Source organism: Euleptes europaea, chromosome 14 (assembly GCF_029931775.1).
Source record: "Euleptes europaea isolate rEulEur1 chromosome 14, rEulEur1.hap1, whole genome shotgun sequence".
Lineage (NCBI taxonomy): Eukaryota > Metazoa > Chordata > Lepidosauria > Squamata > Sphaerodactylidae > Euleptes > Euleptes europaea.
In genome coordinates this window covers 10467980-10484113 of record NC_079325.1, presented here as the reverse complement: position 1 = coordinate 10484113, position 16134 = coordinate 10467980, and the positions used below count along the sequence as shown (strand labels likewise).

Below are 16134 nucleotides of genomic sequence, written 5' to 3'. Positions count from 1 at the left end.
AAGGAATAAAGAGAGAGTTTTTTAACGAGATGAGAGATTGAGACTGGGGAGAGGATTGAGAACTTTGCTGACCCAGAATGGGAAAAAAGGGTGATTCTTTTGTCTGTTTTTGGAACATCCGTATGCAACAGTAAACTGGGGACAGTGGAGTAGATGGCGGAATAGTTCTCTGTATATAAACAGCATTTTAAGTGGATTACTTTTTTTAAGGCAATGCTTAGAAATGGATAACTTGAGCTGGCGAGGAGCTTGCTTCATTTCAGGGAAAGAAATCGAGAGGCCTGAAACCACGGACTTTAAGAAATGTGTCCTCGTCGGAGTGCTATTGAATTTTGTGCCTTTTGTCCGGGTTCCTTTCTAGATTTTAGATGAATCTTGTTGCTTATCTGTGCCATTAGCTTCTGGACACCCCCCCACCACCACCATTCCTGCGGTGAGCTGCCTACATACATGTCCTCACTCTGCAGCAAAGGAGATGAAGAGTCTGCAACAGAATTTTAAATAAGGATGATGATGATGATGATGATGATGATGATTTGAATAATGAGGAATTTAAAAAGTGGTCCAGATAGAGGCAGGACTCAATAAAAGGTGATTATACTGATGGATGGTTGGAAGAACAGATGGAGAACTGAGTGTGAAAGATTTGGATTTAAAAAACAACAACAGCATAGATAATTACATTGATTGATTGATAAATATGGCAAACAGATGACTGGAAAGGCAGAGGGGTGGATAATTAGATGGATGGGTGAATGGGCAGAATGGCAGCATGATCATTCTGATGAATGGGAGGCGCATGACTCACAATTCTGTCAATTCGTCTACACCAACAAGTCACCCTAGCTTTAGGTTTGTATGGAACAGGGCGGGGCTCCCCCGTCTTCCCTCGAACCAGTTGGCTAACTCATTGTTTATGCCTAAGAACATGATTGGTCCAGCAGCATCAGCTCAAGCCCTCACGCTTCCAATATAACCCATGGGGCAGGGGGAAAGCGTTGACTGATGGGATGCAAACCCATTGAAACATCCACCCAGACTGAAGCGAAATGAAACCAGAGTGTAATCGGACAGTTAGAAACATGAACAGGTATGTACAGTGTAACAAGTAGAAAGAACAATCCTTTTGCTCAAGAGACACAGAGATAATAATAGGACACTTTTCTTTTTGTTTCGTTTACTCGTTTTAACTTTCCACTGTGCATCGTCTCTCAGACCAAGGCGCATCTCCTGGGGCATTTCACAGGCTCAGCCGAGAAGCGCTTGACTGTAGAATGAGAGGCTGGTTACTCATAAATAGGGTTTGAAGGGTGGGGCCGGGGAAGGAAATGAAAACAACTCTGCTTTGTGAAATGCCCGTAATCGACCAATCCTTAATGGGCGGTTGACTTGGAACCCAATTGCCCTCCCCCTCCCCGTGCCCCTCCCGGCAGTATATTCAAGCTGTAGACTGTGTGGGGTTTTTCCTTTACCTTTTTTTGTTTTGACCCCCTCCCTCCCCCAGCAGTGTGGATGGTTAAAAGTCTGTGGTGCGGGAGAAGCCAGGCATCGAATGCAAGGACCCTCACTTTTCTTATCAAAACTTAAGGAGGAAATGAGCCAACAGGGTGCCTGATAGCCAAAGGCAAGCCATCCCCCTGGACGCGGAGTTGTTCCCGTCATGTACTGCTCCAGGGCCTGGAGGTGAAAAGAGAAGAAAAGGAACACAGATTATTGTCAGGGTAAGAGAGGAAAATCCAGCGTCTTTCACTAACACCAAGCAGAAACATTCCAGCCCCCAAGTGTCCTTTGAAAGTGGTATAAGACCTTTTTGCTTGGGCTGAGTTAGGCTCAGTTAGAATCCTAGAGTTGGAAGGGGCCATACAGGCCATCTAGTCCAACCCCTGCTCAATGTAGGATCAGCCTAAAGCATCCCTGACAAGTGTTCATCCAGCTGCTGCTTGAAGACTGACAGAGAGGGGGAGCTCACCACCTCCCTAGGCAGCCAATTCCACTGGTGAACTATCCTTACTGTAAAAAAAAAAAAAGTCCTAATGTCCAATGGGTACCTTTCTGCCCATAACTTATACCCATTATTTCTGCCAACAGGAACAGTTCCCTACCCTCCTCTAAGTGACAGCCCTTCAAATACTTAATGAGAGCAATCATGTTCCCCCCTCAGCCTCCTATTTTCCAGACTAAACTTTCCCAACTCCCTCAGCCTCTCCTCCTAGGGCTTGGTCTCCAGGCCCCTGATAATCCTCGTCCCTCTCCTCTGCACCCATTCCATTCTGTCCACATCCTTTTTGAAGTGAGGCCTCCAGAAATGCACACAGTACTCCAGGCACAGCCTGACCAATGTGTTGTACAGCGGGACCATGATATCTTGTAATTTGGATGTTTTGTTAGTTCACATGTCGCAAACGCAACTTTGTCAGTCTGGGCATAATCCTGCTTAACTGCTGGGCTCCTGCATTCCCTCCTTCCTGCCTCTCTTTATAAGGTTTGCAGATGAATTCAGCTAACTCCAACAAAATGTGATATCCAAAGGGAGATAACTGCAGATGGCTGAGTTTAGGATTCAGTTGTGTTACTCAGAATCTCAGTCACTGGGAAAGCAAGTAACCATGGTTTATTATGGCACCCGCATGTGAACATCACAATTTACTGGAGTGAGTTAAAAAACAACAACACACAACCGTTGCATCTTCAAATCCTTTGGGCAATGGGCTGTAGATTTAATTAAAGCCAGTAGCTGCCTGTAAGTAAAACAGCTATGGTATACTTGGAGTTCCCTATACAAGGAACAGAGCCAGTTTGGTGCAGTGGTTAAGAGTGGCGGACACTAATCCGGAGAGCCGGGTTCCATTCCCCTCCTCCACAGGAAGACTGCTGGGTGACCTTGGGCCAGTCACAGTTCTCTCGGAACTCTCTCAGCCCATGTGGAGGCAGGCAATGGCAAACCACCTCTGAACCTCTCTTGCCTTGAAAACCCTATGGGGTCACCGTCAGTTGGCTGTGATTTGACAGCACTTTCCACCACCATACAAGGAAAGGTCCTGAGCTGCCTACTACACCAGATCAACTGGTATCTGACAAAGGGAGCTTTGACTCTCCCTGAAAATCTTGCAGGTCTCTAAGATGCTACTGGACTCAAATCTAGACAGACCAGAATCTCTGCAGCCATAAGCACTGGTGCTGGAGAACCTGGGTTTGGGGTAACAGGAGTACTAGGCTTTTTCACTGTTGATGTCTTGCCCATGTAAGAACCTCCCATTCGCCTCAAATTTCACTTCTGCAAGATTTGGGCACCAACAGAAGCTGCAGTTCCTGCTGAGAAATTCGGCTAATTTCAATTAAATGTCATCGCTGTATTGCCTTGATAGGAACCTATGGAACCCCTTTCTAATTTAACCGTTGGTGCAATTCAGTGGCAGCTCCATAGTCCGCCTGTGTGTAATGTAGCTTCTGAAGTTTGCAATTCTGACTGCCGCTCCATCTCTCTCGCTTGGTAAATGACACATATGATGAAACTCCTTGTAGTCTCCAAATTTAATTTTCTTGCAGCAGAGATTTTCAAAGCCCAGAATAGACTCTTAGCCTAAATAAGCTGTGCAGCCCCCAAGCTATTCTCCCCCTTCTTCCCCAATCCCCACCGCAACTGTTAGAAACCAAAGAGGCTGGCAGCCCTCGTGTGCCATTTGATTCATTAATCTGTGATTTTATAGCAACTCTGATCGACTGGAGTCTTGGAATAGAACACATCTGTGCCCAGCTCCTCCCATCTGGAACTCTTTATGCAGTAACTGCTCTTAAATGTTTTACATTCTTGTCGTTTTGTTCTCAGACGAGGGGAGGTTTTTTTTCTTCTTCTTCTGTCCCTCCCTCCCAGCTCGGTTCATGCAAAGACTGCTTTCGGTTGTTATTTAACTAGCTGAATGGCATCCGTCTAATTAAAAATTGATAATGACCACAGCACACAAGCACACGGCAAAGAGACAAATAGGGTGTGCAGACTCTGATAATTGTGCCGTCGGTTCTTTTCAGTACCGGGGGATACTTTCAGAAATGATACACTGGGTGTATGTGTGGGTATGTGTATAAAAACCAGTATATCATTTCTGAAAGTATCTATCTATCTATACATACACACACTCACACAAAAACCCACAGTATCATTTCTGAAAGCATCGCCCGGTACTGAAAAGAACTGATGGCACAATTATCAGAGTCTACACGCCCTATTTGTCTCTTTCCAGTGCACTTGTGTACTATGGTCATTAGATAGATAGATAGATAGATAGATAGATAGATAGATAGATAGATAGATAGATAGATAGATGGATGGACGGTCAGACAAACAGACAGATTGATAGCCTTCTAAAAGCTAAGAGAAGCTGTATTTCTAACATGCAAATTATGAATAAGCTGATCTTACTTTCTTCAACTGGGGGTGGTGGTGAGGGCAGGAATTTAGATCTCAGAACCTACAAAGGCACCTTCATGTGTTTCAAAATCCCCACACATCATGCAAGTGGCAAGCGAGATATCTGAGACGGCACATCTCACCCATAACTGTCTACACTGAGAATGCATGTTAAGTTCTTAAATGAAAATAAATAAATTCAAGGTCTTCCTTCTACAACTTTAGTAACGTTTGTGAGCAGGAACAAGTAATGACGTGAAGAAAACTGGAGTGATTGAGCTCAGGTTGTCCAAGGAAAGAGAGTGAGAATATCTGCATTTAGAGGTACCACCCTCCCCCATGCATTCAGATTTTTTGCAACTGTTGCATAGCAAGACTCACGTGGACATAGGATGCCCCATATGACCCAGAGGTTGCTGGTCTACACAGCGATCACTCTGGATGAGCTAGTTCTTCACAGTCTTAATTGCTTCCTAAGTCCCCTGAACTGTCAACGTTTTATCAATGTGAACTATCAACATCTTCCTAACCTCAACCGTCAGTGTCTTCCTAACCTCAACTGTCAATGTCTTCCTAACCTCAACTGTCAATGTCTTCCTAACCTGGGCCTGCTCACTAGGAGAAGAGGAGAAAGGGAAGATGTACGTCTCAATCCTAAACCCAAGATGCTGCCATAATAGTGCTGCATAGGTAGGCAGTATCCTAGTCTATTTCTCTCTTAGTGCAGAAAAAGAAAAGGGGAAAAAAGTTCAACTGCAAGGAAATGAATGAATAGCAACTTCATTGAAGGCCACACCAACAGTACCAACATTCATGGAGCAGCATGATGTCAGCTAGATATGGAAGCAGCCAGCCGCCACACAGCAATACTGCCACACCTCCCTGGTATCACCAGGCCTCCACCCACACAAAAAACACAATAAGGAAAGGAGCAATTACAACACAGCGCATCTACAGGATCATGAAGCGGAAAGCAGAGCTCTCTAGCTATCACACTGCTGGGTGCCTAGTGTGTGTGGGGGGGTTCGAATCCCCTCTTGACAGGCTAGCACACAGGGAAGGACGTACAGTGACCGTAATCACATCACAGACAGCCCATAAGAACATAAGGAAGGAACATAGGAAAAGCCATGTTGGATCAGACCAAGGCCCATCAAGTCCAGCAGTCTGTTCACACAGTGGCCAACCAGGTGCCTCCAGGAAGCTCACAGACAAGACAACTGCAGCAGCACCATCCTGCCTGTGTTCCACAGCACCTAATATAATAGGCATGCTCCTCTGAGACTGGAGAGAACAGGTATGCATCATGACTAGTATCCATTTTGACTAGTAGCCATGGATAGCCCTCTCCTTCATAAGAAAAGCTTGGCTGGATCAGACCAAGGCCCATCAAGTCCAGCAGTCTGATCACACAGTGGCCAACCAGGTGCCTCTAGGAAGCCTACAAACAAGACGACTGCAGCAGCATCCTACCTGTGTTCCACAGCACCTAATATAATAGGCACACTCCTCTGAGACTGGAGACAATAGGTATGCATCATGACTAATAGCCATTTATACTAGTAGCCGTGGATAGCCCTCTCCTCCATGAACATGTCCACTCCCCTCTTAAAGCCTTACAAGTTGGCAGCCATCACCACATCCTGGGGCAGGGAGTTCCACAATTTAACTATGTGTTGTGTGAATAAATATTTCCTTTTATCAGTTTTGAATCTCTCACCCGTGAACTTTCCCAGTCAAGGAGCCAGTCCCAGCAAGGGGAAGAATGCCCCAAAGAGCTGCTTTTTCAAGACAAGGATTGCAGAGACAGCAGGACAGCAGCCCTGGAGCACATAGCCTCACATAAAGTGTTCCTGACATTCCCCACGATAGGTCACTGAGGACAAGGCCTCCTGTGAGAACTGGGGGGAAAGATTTCAATCCCCCCCAAGGTGGAAGGTAGGAATAAGGCAAACCTTGCCTTATGACCAGCAACAATCCAAACAGCAGCAAAATAGGAGGGGTCAGAAGTAGAACCCAGATCTCAAGTCACCGCAAGGCACTACTCTAACCACAAACCAAACTGGATACACAAGCAGAAGACACATCATGGGCAACTGGCATCCTTCATTGGCCCTGGTCTTGCAACAAGCCATACGTTCCAAGGCAGGAAATACTGCAGAGAGAAGCGTGGCGCTGTGGAGCAGAACAGGGGTACCATACATGCCATCCCCGGTTCAAGCCCCACACGGGGCTAGTTTCAAGACAACGCTGGAAGGAAGCTCAGGTACAGCTGAGATCTTTTCCCCTTGTGGGAACCAGTCATTAATGTATTTATTTAGATTTGTATCCCGCCCTCAATCCACGGGCAAGCATGGCTGCTTATGCTGAATGGCTGTCCAGATGCCAATCATTTGGCTTAGCGCCTTCCAAGTAACCATCCCTCCAGCGCTTCCATGAGATGACTGCTGCCCCCTGTTGCTGTTTATCCTAGCAATGCTTCCTTCTCATGTTTCTTCTCTGCCATGCAGCCGGTGTGGTTTATCACGCCCCAGCAGCGATTAAGGGAAGTGTGAACATAGATGAGCCTGCCCTTGTTAGAGAACCCAACTGTATGTACAGTGGAAGGTTCTCTCATCCCCGTTTCGGTGCAAGTCCTATGCTGAAGACAGCTGTGGTGCCTAACAAACAGTGTATTGGTATATCAGGTAAAGGTAGTCCACTGTACAAGCACCAGGTCATTCCTGACCCATGGGGTGATGTCACATCCTGAGGTTTACTAGGCAGACTATGTTTATGGGGTGGTTTGCCATTGCCTTCCCCAGTCATCTACGCTTTACCCCCAGCAAGCTGGGTACTCATTTTACCGACCTCAGAAGGATGGAAGGCTGAGTCGACCTTGAGCCGGCTACCTGAAACCGACTTCCATCGGGATCGAACTCAGGTCATGAGCAGAGCTTTTGACTGCAGTACTGCAGCTCTTACCACTCTGTGCCACATGGCTCTTGTTGGTATATCAAACCCCATTAATAACACAGAGAGAGAGAGCTGCGAAACAATACAAATGTTTATTGAACCACACTAGGAACAGAAGTCTGAAGGCGCTTCAGATGAAATGGATCGGTGTGGTAAATTCCCTGTGCATTTGAAAGCTGCATCGACAAACTGCACAATCTCGGGTGCAGTCATCCTTGTTGCCATATGCCCGTTAGATGTACGGTACAGCGGGGCTGGTCGAACGATTGTCTGTGAAGCAGGATGCCAACGGGCAGGCGCCAGGCTAGATCAAGAGAACTGGCGAACATGCAGCGAGGCAGCTGGATGCACACAGGTCACTGCAGCGGTTTGCTCATGTTTTAGGCTCAGCTGGTGGTTGGCGCTGCACTGTCAATGGTGTCTGTCCTCCATGGCTCCCTGAAAAGATCCAAAAGAAGAGGAGGAGTTGGATTATATACCCCGCTTTTCTCTACCAAAAGGTGTCTCAAAGTGGCTTACAATCGCCTCCCCCCCAAACAGGCACATCGTGAGATAGGTGGGGCTGAGAGAGTTCTGAGAACTGTGACTGGCCCAAGGTCACCCAGCAGGCTTCATGTATAGGAGCGGGGAATCAAACCTAGTCCTCCAGATTAGAGTCCACCACTCTTAACTACTACACCACACTGTGTCATGAATGTTTGGCCCAGAATACTAAAGGCTGGTATTCACCAGAAATGTAGTTGTGTTCCCTGTTCCTGCCACTTGCAAATGGGGTTATACTGTAACAATATCACAGGATGTAATACGAGAAAAGGCTGTGGGGGGGGGCTCTCATTTTCTCCCAGTACATACTTGTCCTGTGCCCTGTGTGTGGGAAACGCTGCTAGAAACAGTTGGGGGAAGAAGAGGGGTCATAGAATAATAAAGTTGGGACCACTGGGGTCATCTAGTCCAACTCTCTGCACAATGCAGGAAATTTACAACTACCTCCCCCCCACACACACCCAGTGACCCCTACTCCATGCCCAGAAGATGGCCAAGATGCCCTCCCTCTCATGAACTGCCCAAGGTCATAGAATCAGCATTGCTGACATCTAGCCTCTGCTTAAAAATTTCCAGGGAAGGAGAGCTTTCCACCTCCCGAGGAAGCCTGTTCCACTGAGGAACCGCTCTGTTAGAAGGTTCTTCCTAATGTCTAGATAGAAACTGGAGTATGGCGAGGGCAGTAGACATTTTGTGTGTGGGGGGGGGGATCTGAAACAGGGGATCCCCTTCCTTTGCTTACCTGTGTGGGCTGCATTATCCTTTGGCCCTTGAGTCCCCTGCTGGCAGGTTCGAGTCACGGTTTATGTCTTGAAGTGGAGCACCTGTAAGGCTTCTAAGCAGAGCAGTGTTAGCAACGTTTGGTAACAGAATCTGTTCTTATTCTTGGATGTTTGTGCAAAGCATTTTTACTCCAGAGTTTCCATCAACCCAAATCCACATTGTGTATGTTCTAAACATGCACGATATGAAGCCAGAGAGACAGGGCCTCATGCCATATGCCTTGTTGCTTAAGGATGGGTGTCCTGGATGGGATGGGACAAGTCCTATGGCTTGGCCAGCAACCAAAAGAGTGGTGAGCAGTATCTGGCTCAGGCAGGGATGATGTATGCGTACAGAGCAAAACATACTTCTCACACAGCACCTGTGGAGGTGAGCCTCTTTGCAGGTCTTTTTTAATCTTCATCGTTTGGGTAGGATTATGTATTTATTGACCGTCTTGAGAATATGTCTTAAAAAAAAAATAGAAACACAACTCAGAAATTCATAATGTCTCTAAATGAGTATAAACGTTGATCACCCTGGGCAGCTGTGTTACAGCTGATTCCTTTCTGTGTTTTTAATTATTCTGTATTTTTCTATTTTTAATTTCTGTTTACATATATATTGAAATGAAAAATAAAATATATAAAAAATAAAATAAATACATGAAGAAAAGCAGGAGGGGCACATGGGGGGGCATTGGGAACAACAGACCACTTGAGAGGGGATTGTCCTGTAGAGACTTCGACTGAATTGCGAGGGATGGCAAATCAAGAAGCTTCTTGGTCCGAACTTCCGGCAAGATGGCTGATCTGATCGCAACTTCTCTCAAAAGCTCTTGAGACGCTCCAAAAACGAGACACTTTTAGTGTCTTGACCACGTTCCTAAAAGGTGGAACATGGAGCAGGAAATTCCTGCTGCCGAAGAGTGCGGTTTTGACTCCCAAACCTTCCCCTGGGAACGAAGCCCGGGGGGTTTGGATGCTTGTCCCGCCCGGCTGAGGAAGAAACCATCGCCGTGAGCGCCTCTAATGGATTCAGGATCAGATCTCCTCTACCAAACACCAGCTATGAACCATTTTAACAACAGAAACCCCGACATCTGAAACCTGTAAGTGCTAAGAACTCCTTTGCTTGCTTTTCAATCAAAAAAGACTGAGGAGCTTTTTCAACTAGCTACAAACCCGCACCCCCCCCCACCCAAGACCATGAGATAATTTGATAAAAATAAGAAAACACACCAACCAGACTGAGGAATTATAAATCTTTCTCGCGGGTAGACATAACAACAGTCGATTTGAGTGACATTGTACGCAGCAACTGAAGATTCCGAGTTGGAAGGGGGAGGGACGAAGTTCTATTTCCGATCTGAAACACTTTCGTTTTAGTCTTCCTTCCACTTCTTACTGAGAACGAGGAGTCTTTGTGGGAAGAACCGGATGTCTTTAAAGGCCTAACTAGAGGACTCCTGAAACTTGATGGTTTGTGTTACACAAATACTGCCCGCCTATACAACCAGCTCCACAGGAAACCATGGATTACAAAAGACTAGAGGAAATGTTGATGCAGCACACTGAAACGCTCAATAAACAAATTCAACAACAAACAAAGCAAATGACCCAACTAATTGACCAGAAACTTGACAACCTTTTGAACAAGATTAAGACAATTAAAGACCAAGTGAAGGTATTAAAAACAGATATGAAAAAGATGGAAATTACCATAACAAAAGTGGAGGAGGAACAAAAGGAAATTCGCATGGAAACTAAGGATAATGAGAAACAAACTGGAGGATTACAAACACAAGGAGAGATTCTGAAGGACCAGATTGCACTTTTGAATATGAAATCAAGAGAATCCAATCTACGAATACGCAGTCTCGTGGAAAAATATGGGGATACTAGAGACTATGATAAAGTCGCTTGCTGATATTTTCCATTTAAATGAACAAAAATTAAACTATGCAATAGACAAAATATACAGAGCTCCCTTGTCACCAAAAATGCAGAAATCAACACCTAGAGAGATTGTGATTGCCTTTTATGATCTCAGAATGAAGAATACAATCATGCAAATACAATATGATAGTCCTCTTTCGGTAGATGGATTATAATTAATACTGCTAAAAGATATACCTAGCCACTTGGTCGCAAAGAGAAATACCTATAAAGATTTCACAATGATATTGAGGGGGAAATGGAATTAAATATGCTTGGTTAACACCACAAGGACTTACTTTCATCTACAAACAGATCAGATGCGCGGTCAACTCATTAGTAGAGGCTGAAAGATTTTTATTAAGAAATAAAGAACTGACAGATCCTATCCAAGGAAGAGACCAAGAAGAAACACGACGGGATGAAAACTCAACTGGGCAAGATGCAGTAACTGGTCACCATGGACTCCAAGAGACTACATTAAGAAAGCAAGAAAAAAACCAATAGAAACCCCCGACAGAAAAAGTCATTCAAAAAGAAGGGATAAAGGGTTGGAGGGTATTGAAATGTTGGGAATAAGGTGAGGTGCAGGGAAATAACAATGAGTTTTTTAACTTACTTGAAAATGTAAAGAATATATAGTTCTATCCTTGTTTTTGGAGTAATTATGTATCCTAATAGTATCTTTAAATATCTTTAATGCTAATTGAACATATTAGAGATTGGGTTACTAAGATATGGAGTATATATGGACACTAGAAAGAAATAGACAATTATAAATAAATATATACTAGTTTAGAAGGAATAGACAAATAGTAATATAAAGGAGTGACTTGATTAAGAATGGGTTAGAGGAAGTTGGGGGGGAGTTCAAATTATTATATGTATTTGACTATGAAGGTATGCATTAAGCTATGCATTATTATTCATAAATATATGGAAAGAAAAGCTATATGGAATACCGAATAAGAAATGTATTATTTTTATGGGAAAAGCAATAAAAAGTATTTTAAAAAAGAAGAAGGAGAAGAAGCTTCTTGGTCCCAGCCGTGCAATAACAACACTTTGACGTTTGTATCTGTGAGGTTGATTTGTGCCTGGGCAAGACGGAGGGGTTTTTCAGTCCGATATACTTTTTTAGTTAGTCGAGGAGTCTGAAAATAGCTCGCAAGCGGGGCTGTGCTCTAGCTTTTTTCCCCCTGCATGGCAAACCTGTTAGGGGATCTGATTAGCCTGTGACAGCTGGAGTGAAATCTGACAGAGTCCCTCGCCCAGGGTGAGCTTGATAACTGGGTGCCGCGTCAAGCTCAAGGCTCTCGGGTAGAAACTGACCTTGACTGTTGCTGACATGTCAGTGATGTAGGCACTCTATTCAAGAAACTAATTTGCCTTTTGGAGGGCTCGCTCCACGGGACAGCTGCCTGCAGCTAGAAGGGCCCGGCTTCCTGTCAATCACCTAATCTCTTTAGGCATTGGTGTTTTTATATGTGAAAAGGTAGAGAGCTATATTAACTACCAGCTAATATCCAGGAATGTGTAAAGTGCCGTCAACTCACAGCTGTCTTTTAGCATCCCCATATGGTTTTCAAAGCATGAGAGGTTCAGAGGTGGTTGGCCATTGCCTGCCTCTGTGTGGGCTGAGAGAGTTCGGAGAGATCTGTGACTGGTCCAAGGTCACCCAGCAGGCTTCATGTGGAGAAGTGGGGAATCGAACCCGGTTCTCCAGATTGTATGTAAGTAGGTATGTATGTGAATATGTTCATCATCATCATCAAGTCCTTATTGTATTAGCAAAAAGAAAAAGAAAAAGCCATAGCAACAATACAGAACAGGGTGTAAATTCCGCCAACACAAAATCAATACCGTTAAAAAAAAATAGTAACATAATTTAACATGTGTGTGTGTGTAAAGTGCCGTCAAGTCGCAGCCAACTTATGGCGACCCCTTTTTGGGGTTTTCATGGCAAGAGACTAACAGAGGTGGTTTGCCAGTGCCTTCCTCTGCACAGCAAACCTGGTATTCTTCGGTGGTCCCCCATCCAAATACTAACCAGGGCTGACCCTGCTTAGCTTCTGAGATCTGACAAGATCAGGCTAGCCTGGCCCATCCAGGTCAGGGCATAATTTAACATAGGTTAAAAAAATTAAAAATTTCCCATAAAATATTAAAATGCAAATACAAATTCATCATTAAAATATAATAGGAAGGAAAGATAATCTGTGAATATGTTTATATCTGTAATGTTGGAGTAGCACTTTGTAGCCAAGGAGGCAGAGGAAGGCAATGGCCAACCATTTCTGCTTCTCACTTGCTTTGAAAGTCCCTTTCTGGGGCCACCATAAGTTGGAAGCTAAGCAGGATCGGTACTTGGAAAGGAGACTGCCAAGGAAGGCTCTGCAGGGGGAGGCCATGGCTAACCACCTCTGCTTCTCACTTCCCTTTAGATCAGGGATTTATCATTTTAGATCAGGGAGTTATCATTTTATTGTAGCAATAATATCTGATAGTTTTAACATGTTTTTTTTGGGGGGGGTATTATATCAGATTTTGCTGGTCTTTGACTGTAAATTAATTGAATGGAATTGAACTGAACTGAAACTACCAGGTGAGTGTCCAAAACTGTATTGGATGCAGAACTGGCACTATTTTCAACTATGAAAGTTTACAGTTCAGGGAAAAGAAATATATTGAAAAATATACATCTGGGAGAAGGAGTTGTTTTCTAAATGGCACTGAACGCTCTCTCTTTCTCCTAGCAACCCTGCAGCAAGCACATTGGTAGGATTTCCTTTCATTCTGTGCAGTAAACAGCAATGGAAATATTTAACCTGAGGAACATGTTTTACAGTGTCACAGAATCACAGAAATGGAGGGGACCACCAGGATCATCTACATCAGCTACATCGGGTTGGGAAAACAGTGTGGCTCAAAAACCCCTCCTTCTACAACTGCATTGGGCATCAGGGCCCTGCACACTCCTGTTTAAAACAACAGCAACAATACTTGGGAGCTTTAAACATGGGACTCTGCAACATCGTGCCTTTAAAAAAAACACTTTCAGATTATATTTAAATTATATACATGCTTCCTTAGTGGAATGGTATGGTGTAGCTTGATCTGATCTGATCTTGGAAGCTTAGAAAGGGTCAGTACTTGGATGGTTTGGCAATGGCCAACCACCTCTGCTTCTCACTTGCCTTGAAAGCCCCTTGCTGGGGCTGCTGTGTTGGAAGCTTAGCAGGGTCTGTACTTGGAAGGGAGATCTCCAAGGAAGGCTCTGCATAGGAAGGCAATGGCCAACCACCTCTGCTTCCCACTTACCTTGAAAACCCCTCTGCTGGGGTCACCACAGGCAGTTGCAATGTGACGGCACAAACATACAAACTTTTCCTTAACTGAGTTATGGCCCAGAAGCAGCAGGTTCCACTGCATGTTGGATGGAAGTATGTAGAGGTCAGAAACACCAAAAGGGCCCAATTTGCAAGTTTGTGGGGCAATATGACATTTTGGAAACTATTTACTAGTTTGGAAAAAGGCAGGAGCAGCCAGAATTTTGCCTGTGCTGATATAGTCTTTAATGAACTAAAGGGGGAAACTGTCTGTTGTCATTTAGGACTAGTCAGAATGAAGTCACAGGAAAGATGTGTCCTTTATCTGCACCACGGGAATGGCTAGCATGGATCACTGGCTCCTCATATTTACTATGCAGTTCTGCCAATAGAATATTTCCCTTTTGGTTCACAACTATGAAGATCCTACCCTGATGTCATACACACAGAGATGCACAGGGGCCATGGCTCGGTGGCATCTGCTTTGCGTGCAGAAGATCCCCATTTCCATCCCGGGCAGTAGGTGGTGACAAAGATCTCGACCTGAGATCCTGGAGAGCCGCTGCCAGTCACAGCAGACAATGCTGACCTTTGCAGAGCAGCAGTCTGACTCGGAATAAGGGAGCTTCATGTGTTCATACAAAATGAACATACGTCAGGAAAATCACCGAGAGGAAGGGGCTGTGGCTCAGTGGTAGAGCATCTGCTTGGCATGCAGAAGGTCCCAGATTCAATCCCCGGCATCTCCAGTTAAAGGGAGCAGGCAAGGAAGTGATGGGAAAGACCTCTTCCTGAGCCCCTGGAGAGGCAATGCCAGTCTTAGACAATACTGACTTTGATGGACCAGTGGTCTGATTCAGTATAAGGCAGCTTCATGTGTTTATGTATGTTCATGAGAGGTTACCATTCCCGAGTGTTCATCTACAGTCTATTTTACTTCTTAAACCTCCCGACTCTGACAAAACAGGTATTTATCCAAATCCTGAGAAGCATTTAGAGTAATCTGGTCCTAACATTCTGCAGATACACCATTTTAGAAAGAAAGAAAGAAAAAATCAGTAATCTTGAGCTATCAAATGTGAATCCTTTTTTATTGTTATTGTTCTTGGAACCCTATCAGAATTGAAAACAACTACCCATTCCATCTCCTATCTTAGTTAAACAAATGCAACCAGCAAAAGAACAGCAGGGGCCAAAGGATTTTTTTTAAGGGGAGGGGAGAAGGGGGGGGGAATCATTAGTGCATAATTATATATGGAGTGAACTTCTAGACACTCAACCATAATCTGAATTCTTCTTCTTCTTTTTTTAACTGAAGCAAGATATGAGCTAGCTAACCTCATTAATTTTAAGACAAAGGGATAACAACTATTGTAATGGCAAAAAAATTAAAAATAATGGCAGGAGGGAATCTAATTAGCGCATGTGTTGCTGAACAAGTGGAGAGCTACAAACCCATTTCCTGCAATGAAAAACCAGCTTAGCCAAATTGTTTCATTGCAAACAGAACTTTTATTTTGCTTAATTACAACAGAATACAACATTGTCTTCACAAGCATCTACCCAGACAATCTTTGCAGAGCCATTCAAATGAGTATTGTTGTTGTGGGAAGAAGTGGAGGGGGGGAGGGAGGAACTGCAATGTGGTTTATTTTATTTTTATTTATTTATTCTGGGTACTTGGGCACCCAGGGCAGGTTGGCGCACATCCTGCGCCAAGATTGGAAGTGTTTGTGAATTTCTATGGCGGGGAGGGGGGAACTAATTTGAGTCTGCGGCAGAGACGGGCGTCAAGTTGCAAAGGAAAAAAAAACGCATTCTCTCTCTTTCTTTCTCTCTCTGCTGACATTGGCAACTGCAGAACTGACTGTGTCAAAACTAGGGATGGTAGGCCTAACAACCAGATGCCAGTGATTCCGGGGAGGAGGGGAAAGACTAATCAGAAATGAAATGTGAAATGTCTGCGTATTTTTCTAATGGGCTGACATTTTGCAGGTTGGGAGAAATGGAACGGAATCCAGCAGTGCTGCCGTCAGCCAAAAGAATGCGGTGCCTGTGATTCACTTCCTCCACCGTAACGAAACTGGAGATGAGGGTGGGAGGAGGGTGATCAGTAGGGTTGCCAGGTGCCTGGTGATGGCGGGCAAACCCCCAGCAATTCACCCTTCTGCCCGCCAACCAGCTGAGGGTCGGTGGCCAAACG

At 44.6% G+C, this 16134-nt stretch overlaps 1 protein-coding gene across 3 annotated transcripts in view; it reads right to left on the bottom strand.

Annotated features, from left to right (window-relative positions):
- Positions 1-1040: 1040 nt before the first annotated feature.
- Positions 1041-16134, bottom strand: part of OPCML (opioid binding protein/cell adhesion molecule like) — a 911865-nt gene continuing 896771 nt past the window's right edge. For all 3 annotated transcript variants that reach the window (XM_056860420.1, XM_056860421.1, XM_056860419.1), the window contains one exon: positions 1041-1677. In XM_056860420.1, the coding sequence (XP_056716398.1) occupies positions 1577-1677 (101 nt within the window). In that variant the 3' untranslated portion in view covers positions 1041-1576. The remainder of the gene's footprint in view (positions 1678-16134) is intronic.